The sequence below is a fragment of the Lissotriton helveticus genome, chromosome 8 (genome assembly GCF_964261635.1).
Source record: "Lissotriton helveticus chromosome 8, aLisHel1.1, whole genome shotgun sequence".
NCBI lineage: Eukaryota > Metazoa > Chordata > Amphibia > Caudata > Salamandridae > Lissotriton > Lissotriton helveticus.
This window is the reverse complement of record NC_136069.1, coordinates 947930983-947950272: the sequence shown is the minus strand read 5'-3', so window position 1 is coordinate 947950272 and position 19290 is coordinate 947930983. Positions and strand designations below refer to the sequence as shown.

General features: G+C 43.4%; 1 protein-coding gene across 1 annotated transcript in view; it reads right to left on the bottom strand.

The window, feature by feature from the left end:
• The window catches only part of PDK3 (pyruvate dehydrogenase kinase 3), a 1374724-nt gene that overhangs the window by 947528 nt on the left and 407906 nt on the right, over positions 1-19290 (bottom strand). Inside the window, exon 2 of the mRNA XM_078657800.1 lies at positions 5429-5570. Within this exon, the coding sequence (XP_078513926.1) occupies positions 5429-5570 (142 nt within the window). The remainder of the gene's footprint in view (positions 1-5428; positions 5571-19290) is intronic.

The window sequence follows — 19290 nt, the reverse complement described above, 5'->3', positions numbered from 1 at the left end:
GGAGATGCTCTGCTGCAGGGAATCCCACAGGGATCGATCGTAATGTCCCAGGAGAGCCATGGCACTAGCGGCTTTCATAGACGTAGAAGCCGTACCGCAGACCTTATGCCCCGCTGAATCCATCTGCTTACTCTCTTTATCAGGGGGTACCGTGGATGAAGGTGCAGTAGCGTGTTGTTTCCTGGCGTCCGCAACCATTACAGAATCTGGGACCGGGTCTGACCTGAGAAATGCCGGATTGGATTCTGGAGGCCTGTATTTCTTCTGCAGCCTGGAGGGGGTGGATCTTGCGGACGCTGGCGTCAGGAAAAGGTCCATCGCCGGTTCCTCCAGCCCCGGCACTAAGGGCAACAGTGGTCGTGATAGTTTCTGCTTATGGAGGGTCTCGAAGATCACTGACGTAGAAGGCGTGGGCACCGTCAGGGTAATACCCAGCTTCGCCGCCCCTCACAATAAGACCTCTTGAAACGACACAATGTCGTCCACTGGCGACACTCTTGTGCGGGGTGAACCTGACAGTGTGGGTGAATACCCCCGAGCACTGACGGGATCTCGATCGATCACGTCCGTGACGCCACCGTGACCTTGTAGATGAATGGCGGTCACTTCTAGAACGGCGTCTTCGCCTGGATCGCGACCTGGACCGTGATCTGGGCCTCCAAGGTTGTGGACGATCCACAGGCCTGGTCGGCTGCGGAGGTAAAGCTGGAGTCTTCGACTGTGGTGTCCCCTTAGGTGGTGACGGGAAGCGCGGCAGCGAGACTGACCGTGGAGGATGCCTTGGTGGAAGAGGCGGAGGACGATGTGGAGGAGGAGGAGTCTTCGGAAGTGGCGGAGGATGAGGAGGTGGAGTCCTTGGAAGTGGCGGAAGCGGTGGAGGAGTGGGACTCTTCTGCGGCAACGTAGGTGTAGGCGACCTCGGCCGAGAAGGGGAGTAAGCTTGAGAGTACTCCGAGTCGGAAGATCTGACCACTCTCTTCTTCTTTGTAGGCCTTCGCGACGAAGTCCTAGAAGCAGACCTTCTACTGGGCGAGCGCGCGCCGCCGCGACCAGGGGCTCGTGAAAGCAGAGGACAGGCTGACCACAGAGCCGTCCTTGTCCTGTATCGCCTCCTGGAGGTTGACTTCTCTTTTCTAGACGTCTACCTCTTCCTCGACGTCGAATGCCTCGAAGTCGAGACATCCCTCGACGGCAATCTCCTTTTCCTCGACGCAGAGTGCCTGCTCCTCAATGTCGAATGCCACATAGACCTCGCCGGCGAGCGGCGGTGTCGCCTCGACGGCGAGGGCGCCGGTGCCTGGAACCATCACGACCTCGACGACTCCTCGACGTTGATGTAGTTCTCGACGTCAGCCCCCTGGACGTCTAACGGCGATGCCGCTTCTACCCAGAGCCCTGGGTCGACGGGGAGCACACGGTGGTCAATCCTCTCGACGCCGATGTCGAGGCCATAGACGGAGAAATGTGCCGTTTTCTGGCCTTCTCTTGACTAGGGAGCCCCCCAGAGGCCGCAGCCCGGTCAGAGGACTCAGATCCAGCCCTCCCATGCCCAGACCCACCTTGATCCTGAGGTTTCCCCAGCTCCAGGCCTTGGAGCCGGATCTTCTCCCTCTCTCTCCTGGTCCTTTTGGAAAAGGAGTGGCAGATGTCACAATCCCCAGGAACATGGGATGAAGGGAGACAGAGGCTACACACTCTGTAGCCATCCGATTTGGCATTCTTCCTAGCACACTCAGGGCATCTGTCGAACAATGCAGGCATTTCCAACAGAAAAGGTGGCAAAAACTGGCAAAATACTCCAGCAAATGGAAGAAGGAACAGGTGGACGTCGAGTGAAACACTCTAAACACCTGAAAAGTGTCAAAAAATTAGAATTAAACCCAAAAAGGGAGAGCTCAATGCTCCAGGGTCCTGCTAGCAGGAGCCGGAAAAAAGAACTGAAAGTGAAAGGAGTTTGCAGTGCATCATGGGATATCGAGGGTCTCTGGAGAGTTCCTTAAAGGCACGGTATCCATTTTCCAGACATATAATGGCAGCCTATGGGGGCTTGTCTGTCCATCCCTTCCTCTCTATCATTCCAAGGTTTTTGTGAAGGGGAAGTTTCTCTATGGATGGAACTTGACACATTATGGAAATGTGATGTTGGTAAAATATCCTTGGCATTTCTAGTTGAAGTACTGGACAGTGTAGCCTTGTAGGTACAGGCTGCATTATTGTCTTTAATTTTCTCTTAAGTGTCTATGCAGGACTGCAATGAAGACAACTTAAGAGATTATTTTTGATTGCTCCGGGGTCCACGCACATGGGCGGCACTATTCACTAGATTATGACTATACACAGAGATCCCCTACTACAGAACAAAGGATAGTTGAGCACAGGAGCAACGTCAAATGTCAAAGGAACACCACCAAAATGAGCAATCACTACATAGAGACAAAACATAAAACAAGTGATTTGCGATGGGTCATTCTAGAAACTCTGGCCACAAAAGATCACAAAGCAGAGAGAATCCTCTTTGAAAAAGAACAAAATGGGTTCACCGCTTACAGACCAATACCCACGGTCTCAATGACCAAATTCCCTGGTTGAGCCTAAATCGTTGAACACTTACAACGTTACCTATACATACCACTATGCGAATAACAATTAGGCATGCTTAACAAAGTCTTACTTATCCACTGAAGCTCAATCTCGTATGCACACAAGTAACATCTCCTGTGCTATCCCAACGACAGCAAACAGAAAAGCTGAGCTCCAACAAAGAACAGGATAAACATGCACATTTGCCGAATGTACATATGCAACGTCAAATGTATCCCTCTAGTTAGGAATCCATATATATATATAACTCAATAATGCCCTCCTCAACTATGTCATTAGGATCCCGCCACAAAATTAGGAGTAACTAACAATTTTGAAGGAAGGGAAATGCAGGATTATTGTATACCTTGAAATCATCATGAATGTGAGAGTAATTTATGAGAAAGAGATCTAGACCAAGCACGCCTCATTTTTCATGATAAGAATACCTTTTTCAATGATAATCATAATTATACCTGACTTCCCCTCAAATAACTATACCAAAAATGTTTTTTTATTATTAGACATGAAGGCCCAACCGATATAGTCTTTTTTTACTCTTTACCTCGCAAAAGACATGAATACACCGGAAGACGGCCCGCCTACTGAATCCGGGTCCAGAAAGGCAGAGTAAGCACAAGTGGTGCACGACTGCGCAAGAGGTATCCTCCACGTCGGAGAAAAGAAACTCGACAAAACCATAACGTATAACCAGTGCGGCTCCCCTAAAACGCATTGTGCTTGTTATTGTCTTTTCTCAGCAGATCCCCCCTTTCTGGCGGCCCGACGAAGTTTAGAATAAACTCCGACGAGGTACGCCTTTTAGACATGACTAGAGGTGTGTCAGCAGCATGTTTACATTTAAGCCATCGTTTTTCATTAACCACGTATAACCTTAAACCACCTTCATCTCAAGAACGCACACCCGTAGCCGACAGCCCCTAGTGACATCTCACATTATCAGGCATAGCCCGCCAACCATCAATGCTATTGCTTCCTTACGGCTGACATAACGCACGCATCTAAACACCAATGCAAAATAAGAACCAATAGCACCATATTCCGCACTATCAGACACAGTACTTTAACCATCAACATTATTGCTAAATATACGGCAGACAGAACGCACGCATTCTAATACTCAGGCAGATCGAATATCATGAGTATCACCTTTACCGATACATTTGCGGCTACATGACACCTTAAAACAATCCTGATTACACATTTTGCAGAACGACTGAGCATCATATATGCCTCTATCTAGGATTTAACAAAAAGCTCTCGCATGATTTGTGTATGGTTTATAAGTTAGCAACCCCTGATGCATGATTGATTGAATGCAACTTGTCTACCTCAATAGCATGAGGTTAAGATTGAACATACACACAGTGGACAATGAGAGACATTTTGCCAAGTAGGAATGGGTGAATTTTGCCAAACTAAGAATTGCCATTTTCTAGTTCCTTGACTTCCTTCCATCTAAATAGTACTTACACAGCAACTATCACGAGATGAAGCTCTATCTGCCACCTTCTCCGTTTGTTTGTTATGTTTCCCTTTTTTATTTACAGGTACTTATAGGCCTTGATACAGGTCAGGATAATATACCTAGACCGACCTTCACAAAGAAGAGGTTCTTTCAATTCATTTTCCACTAGTTTCTAGCTCCTGAAGAAAGCCTACTTGACCCCCCTGGGTAGACCAAGGCTGAAACATGTCGACCTTTTTATGGACTCTAAACAGTGCAGAAGCCCCATAACGTTCCTTCCTACGCACAAAAATATATTTTAACAAGCCTGATACCAAACCTAATAAAAATCGCATTCTTTTTGGTTACCCAGGCCTTTTAGCAAGAACACTTTATCTTATGCACTAATCCTTTTTTCATCACTAAATCACTACTGTACTAACCAGTGGTTCACCACACAAATCAACCCCATGATGATGCTGTCACGTAGCTAGAAACCAAAGAAAGGCGGAGAATCAAGATATACCGCCATTCGAGCCTAAGTACGTGAATGAGGGTTTTTTATGTGAGGGATGTCATTGCCTCAGGGCTCAGCTCGGTGTGCCTCAAAGCAGCTCCACTGACATTCTTGCAGCACTATTGTCAGAAGCTTTTGAATAAGGCAACAGGTTTCTGCCACCAATTCTTCCCTAATGAATATTATAGCTCATTCAATGCACTGAATAAATCATGTATTTTGGCTTTGTGGTAGAACTATTGAAGCATAAGTCAGCTTTTGTGAATTTGCATGCAATGTAAGTACTGCGGCAAACAAACTGAACAGCAGTAATGCTTTGATCGCATACCAGTAATCGTCTAGATCCATTTCATTCTTTCCCTTTCCAACCCTTACCAATAACCCTTCACTTTCCAGTCAGGTCTTATGTCTTTGTACGGCGGAGCCTGGGTTGTGAACATATGGAGTCAAGGTTCCTATTGTAAGCACACTCCTTGGAGTGAGGAGCTTACCTGTGTGACAATTTGTGTTGTCCCTGAAGTGTTCGGAGGTTTTGTGGACAAAAAATTACCATTAAACCTTCTTGTCCTTTTTTGTATGACTGGCACTGTATTCATTTATGTAACGGTTTTAAATAATGCACAGCACCAACGGGTGTAAGAGCACTTTACATGAATAATGTCATGTAAAGTAAATAAAACATTTCTTACAAACAATTATAAGAAAGCGGTTTAGATAAACAATAGAATGTAAATGTTACAGAGAACATCGCATAGACAAATAACATTTCAGATGCCAAGTGTCTTGAGAAGATCACTTAAATCGAGAGCTTAGGTACGAGTTGTTCCTAAAGAAAGATTTCCATAAAATAAGTTCATTCTCACCAACTTTGCACAAGCTTTACAGAAGGCCGCTGCAGTAAGTTATCTGGCAATAAGTTAACTTCTCTCATAGTATTTGCAAGTCGCACTGGAAGCTCCTTTCGCAGAAACAGGTAGGACGTTTTCTCACAAGCATTATCTCGCCCTGTACAGAGAAAAAACAGTTTCATTGTAAAAGATAGGGTAGATATGTGGCATGCTCCAAAGTCCCATTTCAGCACAGTGTATTGAAATAATGTACATTCTCAACTTTTTTTGGGGGGGGGGGCTCTTTTAACAATCTAGGATACGGCTGTCAGACTGGAAACACACATTGAAGCACATTTACAACTAACTCCATAATTTTAACTCATCAATGCCTTAAAAACCTTATTCCCTAAGACTAATGAAGATTTTACAGTCCCTTCTTAGAGTCTTAAAGGAAAAGAAATAACAAATACGTGACATATAGAAACAACCCTCCTGATAACTGTAACAAGAGTTTTAAAATTGTGTCTAGGTGCTGAGGATTCAGAAACAAAGAATGGGAATGGCTTTTGCTCAGGTTCTGACTGTACCCACTCATGAAAGCTTTATGTTGAGTGTATTTGTTGAGCGTACATTACCTGTGACAGTATCCTGGCGCTGAGCTGGTGGCTGTGGATTATAATGTAATGTAACTGAAACAGTGTTAGGTGTGCTTGGAATCTTCACTGAGTTCCAAGTAGGCTGTTTGTGTGGGAGCATTCTAACCTGAATAGTTGGTTCTTGGCCAGAAAGGAAGCATTGGTTTCATTGTAGCTTGAATAAACTCACCTCTTTGATGCTTTAAATCACTTGTGAGTAACCTCTCTATTGTGATTTGGGTGATTAGTTTATTTACCATGGCGAGGAGCTGGCTAGGAGGGAACTACAGGGTCTGGTGGTGGTCGTTGTTGTGGACTCACTGGTGCAAGAGAAATTATTGGTGGAAGCGAAACAACAGATTCCTGTGAGTTGACTAGGAAGAGTTGCTGTGCTGTTGTCAGGAGCTTTATCAGAGGGTGAATCGTGCCATCTGGAGACTGTGAAGATAACTTGTAGTGGAGGGTAAACAACCTTTACAACGCAACTTTTACATCGCAGAGCCTTTACAACGCAACCATTACAACGCAAACTATTACAACGCATTGCTCTGGGGGGCGCTCTAGGATAGGGAATAGGTTAATTTACTATCCAATAACCTTCCCTAGTGTCCACGGGGACTGGAGTTGGAATAGTAAATTAAACTATTCACTATCCAGCACCCCAAAGCACTATGCGTTGTAATGGACTGCGTTGTAATACTTGCGTTGTAAAGGCATGCGATGTAAAAGCATGCGTTGTAATGTCATACATCCGTAGTGGAGGCATGAGAGTGGAGGGCGAGACTGCAAGGATACCAGGATACCCTCACGGTTGATTACTTCGCAATACAAATCCAGTTTGATTGATACCCTGTAAAGGAGGTGTTAGGGCAGAGAGTGAGAGCGTCCATAGGCAGAGCACAAGATGTGGCGATGCGAGGCAAACTAGTGCACATCTTACACAATGCTGAGCTGTGCGTCTCAGTATGTGTGCCGAGGTGCATGGCGCCCAGCTTGTAAAGCCCACCCAGAGCAAGTGTGTGGCTTGTTGGAGTTGTGAGCGTCCATGATGATATGCACAGCTTGAACTATATAACTGGTTGGATGCTGATCTGCCGATGGAGAACCCATTCAGGATGTTTTGAAAGAAGCCAAAAGTAGATTGGAACTTAGATTTGCCAGAGAGGAAAATGTTGTCATGTTAAGGTACATGTTTTATACTCCGCCACAGAATGCGAATGAGTCAATTGATGAGTTTGTAGTACAGTGGATGGAAACGAGTCATTGGTTGTGTGCCCTTAACAAATAATGGGTCTACATTGGCCTTCCACTGGGTGCCAAATACTCCGTTGTAGCGATTGACTCCCTCAGGGTAGCGGGGCAGAGCAATCCAAGGCCTACTCCAGGGAGGTGAAGTTGGCTAGTAATCACCATTTGCTGTCACACAATTAAAAACACTGAAATAATTGCCGTCTGTGCTTTTTCTTTTGAAAAAAGAAAAGTACATTTATTATACATACACTACTCAATACTATGCAGTGATTTACAAATATACTTAAGACTGGTGGAAATATTGTTGACGTCATAGCTTAACCACCTTGAAGCCCCTAAAGAGGGTCAAGATCAACAAACCACATGTCAAAAACCATCATTTTAGGAGTAAATGCTACATTAGAAAATAACCATGGGTGATTGCACTTATGAATGTTAATAAAGCACATGTACTTTGACCAGTAGCAGGAGCAAAACATCATAGAAATGTTACTAGACCTGCAGGTCGAGTAACTTCAGGATGTTAATAAAGCGCCGGGACACTCTCTGAGTAGCCGTGCGCTATAAAAGCCACAAAATAACATAACATAACATAACATAACTTGAATAATCTACTCAACCTAACTGTAAAGTACCTGACCTGTGAACTGGAATCAAATTGTTTGATCATTGGAAAATAATGTTATTTTACAGACTTGGCTTTTTCTTCATTCTCACATGTGAGTGCACCTTCAAATATGCGAGTTCAGCATTTCTGCTGTACAAAACAAAACTCGTTTGAATTTGAATTTATTTCTTCTAAAGCACGCAAATGCATGTAGGCGTCTTGGCGGCTGGTAAATCCTGAGACAAACTGAGCCATAAGGGATGGAGGTATAGTGGGAAATAAATCAACCAGGAAGTTAGCTGTTTGCAGAAGCTGTATAGATTGTGCTGACTTTTAAGATGACGGATCAGTCTGTTCCAGAGTTGGCATGTAGAATGCACATAGCTACGACTGCCCTACAAAGTTTTCTTAATTCTTAGAACAGAAACTGAATGGAAGGCAGCAGATCTGAACAGTCTTTTTGGTCGGTACCACCTAAATGACATTGTAAGGTATTCTGGTCCTACTCGAAGCAGGGCTTTGTGTGCCAGTACTGTTTTACTGGGAGCATGTAGAGTTCCACCAGTAATTTCGAAACAGAATTATACTTGAGAAGATTTTGAAGAAGGCAGGCAGCTGCATTCTGCAGCATTTGGAGCTTATTTAATGCCAGTTGTTTAATGCCTAAATAGAGGGCATTACAGCAGTCGATCCTGGATAAAACCAATATATTTTTGGAGTTAGAAAGAAATAAAAGGCAAAACTTTCCTCAAGGTTCTCAGCATAAAGACACAAGATTGTGTAGCATGGCGCTGCAGAGGGAGGACTTACTGGGAGTTCGCAAGTTCCCTCTGGCTGCAGATTGGGGAGTTATGGTGATTGAATTGTAGAAGTCAGCCACACCAGACACGCAGGAGGAGGCGGAGGTCACTTCAGCGCCAGCCCAGCTGAAGCACTATGTCTTCATGCGCTTCACATGCAGTTACTTAGCCGTTGCAACACTTCAGAGCCTTGGGTCACGGCCTGTTACCCCCTTTCCCTTAGTCAAGTTATTGTGTCCTTATTTGGTTGTACCCTCCACCCACCGTTCATTACTGATCAATACTACCCATAGTATAGCATCATAATATGCAGTTTTTGAGTTCTGCACTCGCTCACATTTCCTCTCAAGTGATCCGATGTTCTGGATAACCTCACAAAACAATATCCGACACAGTGCACTCATGCCATCGCTGTTGTGGTAATTTGAATGTTGTTGTACTGTAAAAAAATAAATGTTAATAAAAAGATTTAAACAAAAGAAAAAAGAAACAAGATGGTGTAAATGTGTTGATCTAGTCTATGAATGACAGCTCAGTGTCAAATACGATTCCAAGATTCCTAGCCTTAGGGACTGACTGGCTTAGGGAGAGAGCCAAGGGCCTGTGACCACCAAGAATGATTCCAAAATGAGGTCTCCTTCCCAAAGAGAAGAACGTCCATTTAGTGTGAATTTAACTGCAGACAGTTGCCTGCCATCCAATCAACGATGGCACCGATGCATCTGTTAATCTGAAAGGTTACCTCTACATTACTCGAAACGGACACCATCATTTGGGAGTTGTCAGAATAGGTCACAGTAGCAAATCCAAAGGAATGAATCAGCTTGGCCAGGGGAGCCACATATATGCTTAAAAGTGTGGGACTAAGTGTTGATCTCTGAGGAACCCTGCAAGGCAGGGACAATTATTAGAATTAAACACCTCAAGGACCACCGTCAGCCCCCCTAACTATCAAAAATGAAGCAAGGAGATTATGTGCCGAGCCATTGATCCCGATTTCTATCAGATGCTACAGCAATGAAACATGGCTTACCGTGTTGAAGGCAGTGGAAAGATCTAGAAGGACCACTGCAGCTCTTCCACCATTGTCCATAATAAGTCCAATCTCTTCAAAAACAGCCACCAGGGCAGTCTCAGTGCTGTAGCCTGACCTAAATTCGAACTGCGCTTCATTATGGAGTCCATTCTCCAGTCCAAGCATCACAAATGCAAATGTGTGTCAAACGTCGATGTAGCAAAGAGAAGGCAACTTTAGAAAAAAGGATTATGTATATGTAAAAATTGTACTATTTCCTACTGTGTCTAACCCAGGCACATGTCACCACTCTTCCTAAATATGCTGGTGTAAGAAGCTATCAAAAAGCAAAACTAATAATACATTAGCATAAAGGAAAATGCTAAAATTGTGTATAGTAAAAATAGTTTAAAATTACATTATAATTTAGGCAATTTGGAAGCCCAAACCATAAAGAAAGCCAAATGTATACACAAATATGAAAGACCTTAAAATAAAGGCAATTCAGAAACAAATTTGTAAGTAAAAATAGGCCGAATAAAAGTTCCCCCACACAGAAAGTCAGTTTTTACATGTTGCGAGTGGTTGACAAAACATTGCTGTTCCCAGCGTCTGCAGATGTTTCCAGAGGCAAACCTGGGATCAAATCGATAGAGCAAACATGTTCCCATCCAACCCAACAGCAGCTGTGAGGGAGAAAATACAGCCACCTGATGTTCCATTGAAACAGATTTTGGATCCAAACGACTAGGTGCAGAGGCAACCCAGGGAAGCTCATAGAACGTGGCCAGAAGCAGGGATATTCACAAGAAAAAGCTGTACCGATAGGCCTTCAGCGGGTCCACCAGCACAAAAATGTTCCAAGGTTTAACCAACTGTGATCCCAAGCAAAGGTCCAGGGAAAACGTGTAAGTGCCCAGGAGGTGATGGAACACAGGCTGTATACAATGAAGCCATAAAGGCCGGAAAGACAGAAACCAATGCTTATCCACAGAGGTATGCCATAGAAATGCACCATGTGTTCACAGCAAAACAGGATGTGAGGCAGTGCCAACTCCATTTAACCTCCAACTGGGAGCAAAAATAATAAAAGGATCAGGACCAGTGGAAGACCTCCAAAGATGCTTTCAATGATAAAGTGGATGAAGGAAGGAATAACTCCAAACACTGTCTGGAAGGTGCTGACCAACCCAGAGCCTATGTTCTTGGAAAAACCCCTCAAGTCCAGTCATATTAGACTTATTAAGAGGAGCACCCCACCTGAAGATCAAACATCTCCTTGGCTGATGTTAAGGCTACATCTTTCTGAAAGAATAAGGCTTTCAGTTTGCTCAGGGCATAAAATCGCTTGTTGGTATGATTAATAGAAGGCCACAGCGTACCCCCCCTACCTATACAGGCAGGCGGAAACAGGACTTGTGTGCAACATGTTACAATGGAAGATACGGTCACCACATAGTCAACCCCTGGCTTTATTCCACAGCAATCCTGATCATTCAACATCAGGTAACTCCCATTCGAGAGCAGTTTGAAAGTCTGACGTACCAGGCCCACCGGAGACCCTTTTAAGTGGCAAGAAAGATTTGCCACAGATGCATTACATGCCCCATGCAACAAAACGTCCTTGCAAATGAGGGGCCCACTTAAAGTACTCTTGCAGGGTTCATTGATAAAATACCACCTCCTAAAATATTATGCTCCAAAAATATCAGAACATAAATATTGAAGTAAAAAATATTGTCATCCTATACTTATATTGGGAAGTACAAAATATCAGAAAAAAATACTGTTGCCACTAAAATCGATTTATAAAATATTTTTAAAATATACATACATTAAAATCGTAAATATTAAATAATATTAATATAATACAAATTATATATTTCATGTTTATTTAAACAAATCTAACAATTATACTTATTTTAAAAAGTTAAACATATTTATATGTATCTAGTTAAAAATTATTATTAAACTCATGATTTTAATTTATATTATAATTTGATAATTTGTTTAATAATGTAATAAATATATATATATACAGACATTGATTTGACACATTGCTGTCCAAACTTTTTTAATGCATTCTAAACTCCCAATAACCTCGTATATGCGTAGAAAAATGAATGGTGAACAGTTTGTATTTGCACAGACAACGCTTTTAGTCGCTGCATTTTCTATTCCATTTTGCAGAGCGTTTTAAACAAATCACTAGAACCCCATTTTGCATTTGAGCAGTTTAACGGACATATACTTATGGGTATATCCATTATGAAATGGGGAATTATTTAAACATTGCGTGTGCTTACTATGGTGAAACCTTTTCAAACTATGCACTCCAAAATGGCGCGTGTTTTAGTAATACGAAACTGTCAACATTATATGCACAGTCCTATTTCCATGTTTATGTAATGTAACAGTTTGGCACGAAATGCACGGGAGATCCCCTTTTTTAACACAGTGCGAAATCACTATCAGTTATCAGTGAGCAAGGGCACGGACGTGCCCGAAACGCGTCTGATGACATGAACCACTTTATGCACAAATAAAGCATCTTGAAAAGAAGAAGTCTGACTCCGGCTTATTTCTGTTGTCTGCTTACCTGTCTGTGCTCGGGGCACTTTGGAGGCAAGTCGGACTATATATATATATAAATACCGATAAATATTTTCCTAAAGTCATTTTAATTAAAAAAGTAAACAGAAAGAAAATACTCTCACATGAGATCACCGCTTGCAGCAAAGATCGTCCAGCACGCCATGAGGTAATATTCCCTCTGATTTATTTAATTTAAAACAACAACATCCACACGTTTGGGCGGCTTGACGCTACCTTGTTCACGATGTAGGAGCGCCATTTTTTTTCACATTAAAATTGTCATTGTAAACATTGACACAAGTGTAGGACAAGAGTTTGTTTTGTGGTCAGGAGATTATTGCACTACCCCAGCGGGCGACAACTTTGAACATGATAAAACACATATTGTAAAAGGCAATCTACCTCTTCGCAGTTGTACATTTGGTTTAGAACCAATTTGTAAACAATTCACCTTTATATTTTTCGGTCTAGAAAGAAAATACTATTTACCCAAACTTTTTAACACAAAAGTAATATTTATAAATATTAATAGGATTGTTGGGAAATCTCGCATCGTAGTCCTGATCGTGGCCCCGCCCACCGGAGCAGAGACTGCAGTGGAGTGATGGCGCTCGGCTGGGAAACGCGGAGCCGAGCGCAGTGAAAAAACTCGAGCAACGAGCCTTGCCGTGGGATTGCCGTGAAATCTTTCCTGAGCGGCAAACTTTAAACTGTGAACCAGCGCTCGAGGGGGATAAAAAACAAAAAGCAATTGGGTTGCTTAACGAGGAATGCGGATGAGCCTCAAGGCCGTGGGCAGCCTTAAGGCAGCGGTAAAACGCAGCGGAAAGCGGTCCTCGAGGGCCTGTAACATCGGAGCTTAGCTGCGGAAGGGCTGTGAAAAGGCTGTTGCGCTGGATGAGGGGGAACGCGGGGGAAGAAAACAAAAAGGGAAAGGAACTGTAAAGTCCAGCTGTTACTTGGCTGTTTTTTGCTCACCCGAGGTCTGTGGAGGCAGAACCTAGCAGAGTTTGGCAGGGTCTGAACAAAGTTAAAAACAGCAGACACTTGGAACAGTCTTGTTAAACCTTCGTGTCTGCTGCTTATTTTGCTCATCTGCCACAGCCCTTGTCTGAAACGGTCTGAGGGGATCGCAACGCCTGTGCCCACCCTCACTCTCTCCCACCTTCAGTTGCCATCGTGGGAGCGGGGGGCTTAATTTCCCAGCACTCACCGTATGGCGCTTGCACCTCGCGCCAGAAGCGCTCAAGAGCACCCGAAGTCCGGACCAGGGGCGGGCCCGTCCGCACCTGTCAGAGATCGGAGGAGACTGGACTGGGCCACCCCCTTTTTCAACCGGTGTTTGCTGATTGTTAGCCCTCTTAGGTGAGCTAAGGTATTTATTCCCATACTAATTAGATATATATGTTAACATGACTATGGGGAAGCGTGTGGGACAATCGGCATTTAGGCCTGCTGCAACAAGTATTGATAGTATGCTGGAAAGAGCGGTCAGCATTGTCAGTAATGAAATCGAACTGACTGAGAGACGCCTCTCTCTTGGCCTGGGGGTATTACCCCAACCCATGATACCGACAGTAGAAGTTATTAATTCAAATACCAGTGACTTAGACATTTCTATTACTACCCGTGAGGAGCCCAGAGGTGACACCACAACCCATGTCCCTGCATTAGACACTCCAACGAACATTGGTGCACCTATTTGGGCGAAACGCAAAAAGATGCCTGTAATGGTAGGTAAGCGCTAAAAGGAAGCAACCGACTCGCCCTTGTTCATCCCGCACAACATTGAACTCTTGGATTCGCCCTCCTACTAATCTTACAAAAGTTGTGGCCCAGGTGCACGTTCCAGATATCAATCCCCTCTATTGCTCAATTGGTACTCAGACCGAGACTGACCAGTTTCTTATTGATAGTAGCAGTAGGAGTGAAGTGGCCATAAGCCATATCATGGATGCTATCATTGATTGTGTTAAGAGTGCACTTGATAATTTTCTTGCCACTTTGAGGGATCGTTTGCTTGTTGTGCCCCCTACGTCCCAACCTGGGATCTCTAATACTGTCCCCCCCGTAAATGCCAGTACGATTGGGCCCATTGATTTGGTAATGCCGACCGTGCAAAAAATGCCATTCAAGAACGCTCTAATCTACCAGCAGACCCCAAATGATCCCCCTAATTTGAATCCAGGGTCTACTCACTACGATATGTGTAACAAAATTCGCTTGCGTTTTGAACCTGGGGGTATTAGTGGGGCAATACTGAGAATGATGACATAAATAGAACTATTGATGGAAATGTGACACACATCATGCCACCCTTTAGCATCCCCTCTGTGGTTTCAATCAATACTAATGTTGTTGGCAACACATCACAAGAGGGTGCTGTTGATTGCACTTGTCTGTCAGACCTTGGGGGCAACAAGGAGGTATAAAATCTACCTCCGGAGGCATGCCCTTATGTTGTGGTTTTAGCAGGAGTGCCCCCTCTAAGGCCTGATCAAACAGAATCTTGGGAGCAGTTATGCTGTAAGAGCATGGATTTGCTCTCCAAACAAACGGTTTAGGCCATCACTTATGGAGAATATTATGGCGCGGAGAGTAGGATGGGTGGGTACGATCCCAAAATCCATTAAAGGGGTTTACATAGTTATCAACTTTCGTAGACCATCTGTGGCAAAAGCAATATTAATGCTGAAGGAGGAACATGCTAACTTTACTACTAGCATTTGGGCTCTGCCATTGGGCTAGTTTTATAAGCCCACACTAGAGGCACCCCGCTCGAACATGTCTTGCATCCCCCGCCCTTTTCCCCTACTCAACAGATTTTTGCCCTTATCAGGTTTGGATTGCCATGACTGACCGTCTATTCCCCTCGCAAATGGAGAGCCACCAGAGGCAGAAGAGCCAGTACCCTGCCGAATTTGCCCCCAGCCCTGTGAACCTGACATCCCAAGTGCATCTAATGAAGACTCTACTCTCAAAATATTGAGTTGGAACGTTGCGGGTCTGGCATCTAAATTACATTTACCAGACTGGCTGGAGTTAATCCATAGCCAAGACATTGTAATGTTCCAAGAGACCTGGGCAACTAGGGAGTTGTACATGGAGGGGTTTGAATGTTTCAATATTGTATCCCCTACCCCTGATTCAGGTCGGCCAGCTGGAGGCCTCTCAACGTGGGTTAACATCAGGGCAGGGGGCCACGCTAGGGTTCTCCATACCAATAACAATAAATTCAAGGTCACAATCTATACACGGGGGATTTCACTCTATTTGATCAATTTTTATAATGATGATTTTAAAACCGTCCCCAATATGAACTTTATTGAGTTGTTTAAATTTGTTTCTAATTTACAAACACTTAATTGTGGCGCCAAAGCCAAGGGTATTTGTTGAGGTGGTGATTTCAATGTAAAAATCCCAAAGGGTATTTATTCAGCTATTCACCCTACCAAAATGAGACAGTTATGTCAAAGAGGAGACCCGTTATTGGACCTTCTAAGCTCCAATAACTTCTTAGATGTTATGGAGCTTGAAGCTGTGTCCTCTAGGGATGGTTACATAGAACCCACCTATAGGGGTAGGGGTTCAGCCTCTACCATTGATTATATCTTTATCACCGCTTGTTTAGAAAACTGTGTGTTAAAGGCGGAGGTAATTCCCACACTTCAGGGGTACCATAACCAGATTAATTTGACCCTGAGTCTCACGCCTAGACCAAATTATGATAATGTGCAGGGTGCCAGTGATTTGACACCTACTACTGACAACCTTAGATTGGTTTGGCGTGGTATAGATAATAAAGTGGTATTTGAAAGGATGGTAAGATCTTACCCCGATTTGATTAACACCCGTCTGATGTTTAGAGAATGTAACCTGGAGGTAGTCGGTGCTTTCTCAGAGCTCTGTACCGGCATCAAATTCCTGTTGTCCAAGCCCAATAAGAAAACTAACTTAGACCCAGGTTGGTTTAATGCCGATTGATCCTCAGCTAATAGAGCCCTTCAAAGGGCGCTTGCTAACAAACCTAGAGACAGTTCTCTGGTTAAATCACTTAGGCTGAGTTATAAGAGAGTTATCGCAACCAGAAAGGAGGAGGTTATAAAAGAGTATTGGGATAAACTCGTTCGGGCAAATACTTTAAAAAATGGCAAGGACTTTTGGCAGGCTGTTAAAGGTATGAGGTCTCTGGGAAACTCTAGGTCGCCAATTAGTTGTAATTTCTCCAGTGAGTCTTGGGAGGCTCATTTTAGCAGATCTATGCTGCCCTGGATCCTCCCTCTGTTATTAAGGAGAATACCCCAATTACCAGGATCCTGATTGATTTATCGGAGGTAGAGCAGGCCAATGAACAGAGCCTAGGATCTAAAGCCCCGGGCTTGACGGTCTGCCTATTGACATTATCAAAAGCCACCCAGATTGTTGGCCGCCACTACTCTTAAATGTTTTTAACAATCTAACCAATCCCCCTATACCCCACACTTGGTCCTCCAGTATTATAGTGCCGATTTTTAAGAAGGGGGCCCATTCAAACCCGAGTAGCTACAGGCCGATCTCCTTGATCGATAATACCTTGAAAATCTTAGGGAGGGTACTGTATAACAAGATTAGGTCATGGGACGATGAATGTCAGATTTTACATCCGTGTCAGTTTGGGTTCAGGAGTAACATCGGCCCTGTGGAACAATGCCTTAACCTCAACTTGATTATCAGCAAATATAACATAGCTAAGAAAACACCTGTATATCTGGCGTTCATGGACCTTACGTCGGCCTTTGACTTTGTTAACAGATCTCGGCTGTGGACAACCCTTTTAAATTATGGATTGCATGAGACCCTCGTTTCTTTTTTAGCTTATTTGCACAAAGATCTACACGCCCGGGAGCGTATTAGTAAGGATGGTGTGGTTTCCAAACCCATTGATGTCCGTAGGGGAGTGAGGCAGGGCTGCGTCCTGACCCCCCTTCCTATTTATTTTATACATCAATGATTTAAATAAGTCTTTGGCATCATTAACCCAGGATGTCCCACTTATTAATAGTAAAAAACTCCCTGCATTGTTATATGCCGATGACGCGGTGCTGATGGGGCGCACCCCAAAAGATCTCCGCATCTTTGTTCATGGCTTCGTACAGTTTATGGCAGCCCTGGGTCTATGCACCAATTTAAAAAAATGCTTTTTAATGGCGTGTGGGTCTAAGAAGTATTTTAATTCATCAATAGTTGTAAATTCTAACTGTTTACAGAGCATTCGCACTTTCCCATACCTTGGTCTGGTATTTGCATCTAATGGGTTGTGGACTGATCATGTGGCCTATTGTAGGAGGAAGTTTACAAACTCTATTAACATTATACTTCGGCTCCCCAAGCCGAGGAATGTAGAGGTGGTGTCCCCAACTGTTAAGATCTTCAGACTCCAATGTATACCAGTTGCAACTTATGGCGCTGAAGTCTGGAGGCATTCTAACAGTGCTAGGAGGGCTAGCAGGGTGAAGAGAATAGATTCTGCCGTAAAATCTTGGGCCCACCGATCTCATCATCCAAATACGCTAGTCACTGTGAACTCAATGTTCCATACATTGAAGACTACATTAAGGCTCGCCCAACCCTATTTTGGTTGAGAATTTGGAAAAATCCTGTGGCTCAACTAACCAGAGAGATCATCTCAGATTGTTTGAAATGTGACCGGGGGATGGATATACCATGGTTGGCTGCAGTTCACAAAAGTTTAGTTAGTGTGTGAACCTAGAATCTGTATTTTTAAACCCCTCAGACCTTGGCACCATCAGTATTAAATCCTTCCAAAGGACCCTCTATGCATCATATAAAAGCGCTAGATTGGCCATAGAACGTAAACAAAACGCCAGTGGCCAGATACATGCATATTGAGAATGCCATTCTCGCTGTTTCTAGTTGTCTGTTAAAACCGAGGGGTTTACCCTTCCGGCTGAGGACTGATACTATGAAATTTATGTTATAATTTCCTGTGGGTTTTACTACTAACCTTGACCTTCTACCCTGTGCAGGCAATAATCAACACAAACAATCAATGCTGAACTTTTTATTTTTCTGTTCATATTATCTAATTCTCACCAAAAGGTTTTTGATACCATATTTTAAAGCTTTACCTGCGATTGATTATAAGGCAGCTTATGGGATGGTCATTGCTCTAAACGATGATGAACTAACCTTTCGGGTAGGTTCTTTCTTGAAGGCGGCAGTGCGCACCCGTAATTCTATGCACCCCGGTTGAATTATGGCACCTTACTTGTTGTTTTTAACTTGAACCACTATATGTTTTTTATTGATTGTCTCATTATGAGTCTGTGCACTGTATTAGTGGAGGCCCGATTTTAATTTTAATGGATGTCTTAATTGATTTTGTGTTTTTGTACTTTTATGGATATGTATTTTTATCCGAATAAAGTTTATATTGATTGATTGATAAATATTTTAATTAAACACAAATACAATATTATAAATTGTAACAATATAAAATAAACTATATAATTTTACATTTAATTCATGTACTATTCCCACTACAATGTATACAAAAGTAGGCAAAGTGTTAGACTGAGGAGGGATAAAATTGACTACTTCCACTTCACACAATGCAAATGTAGAAAAACTGTTACATTACACAGGGGTAAAATGTACTATTTCCACTACCTTCAGTCTTAATAGTAGGGTAATTCTTAAATTGTGGAGGGGTACATTTTACTTTTCTCACTACAGTCAGTGCAACTGTAGGGAAAGTGTTGGCCTGCGGAGGGTTAAAATACACTATTCCCACTCCAGTCAGTACAACAGTAGGGACATGTTTTGGATAGCAGAGGGATACAATTTACTATTCCCACTCCAGTCAATGTAACAGCAGGGAAAGTACTATATTGCGGAGGGGTAAAATTTACTATTCCCACTCCAGCCAACGAAAGAGTAGAGAAAGTGTTGGATTGCGGAGGGGTAAAAGTTTCTATTCCCACTCCAGTCAG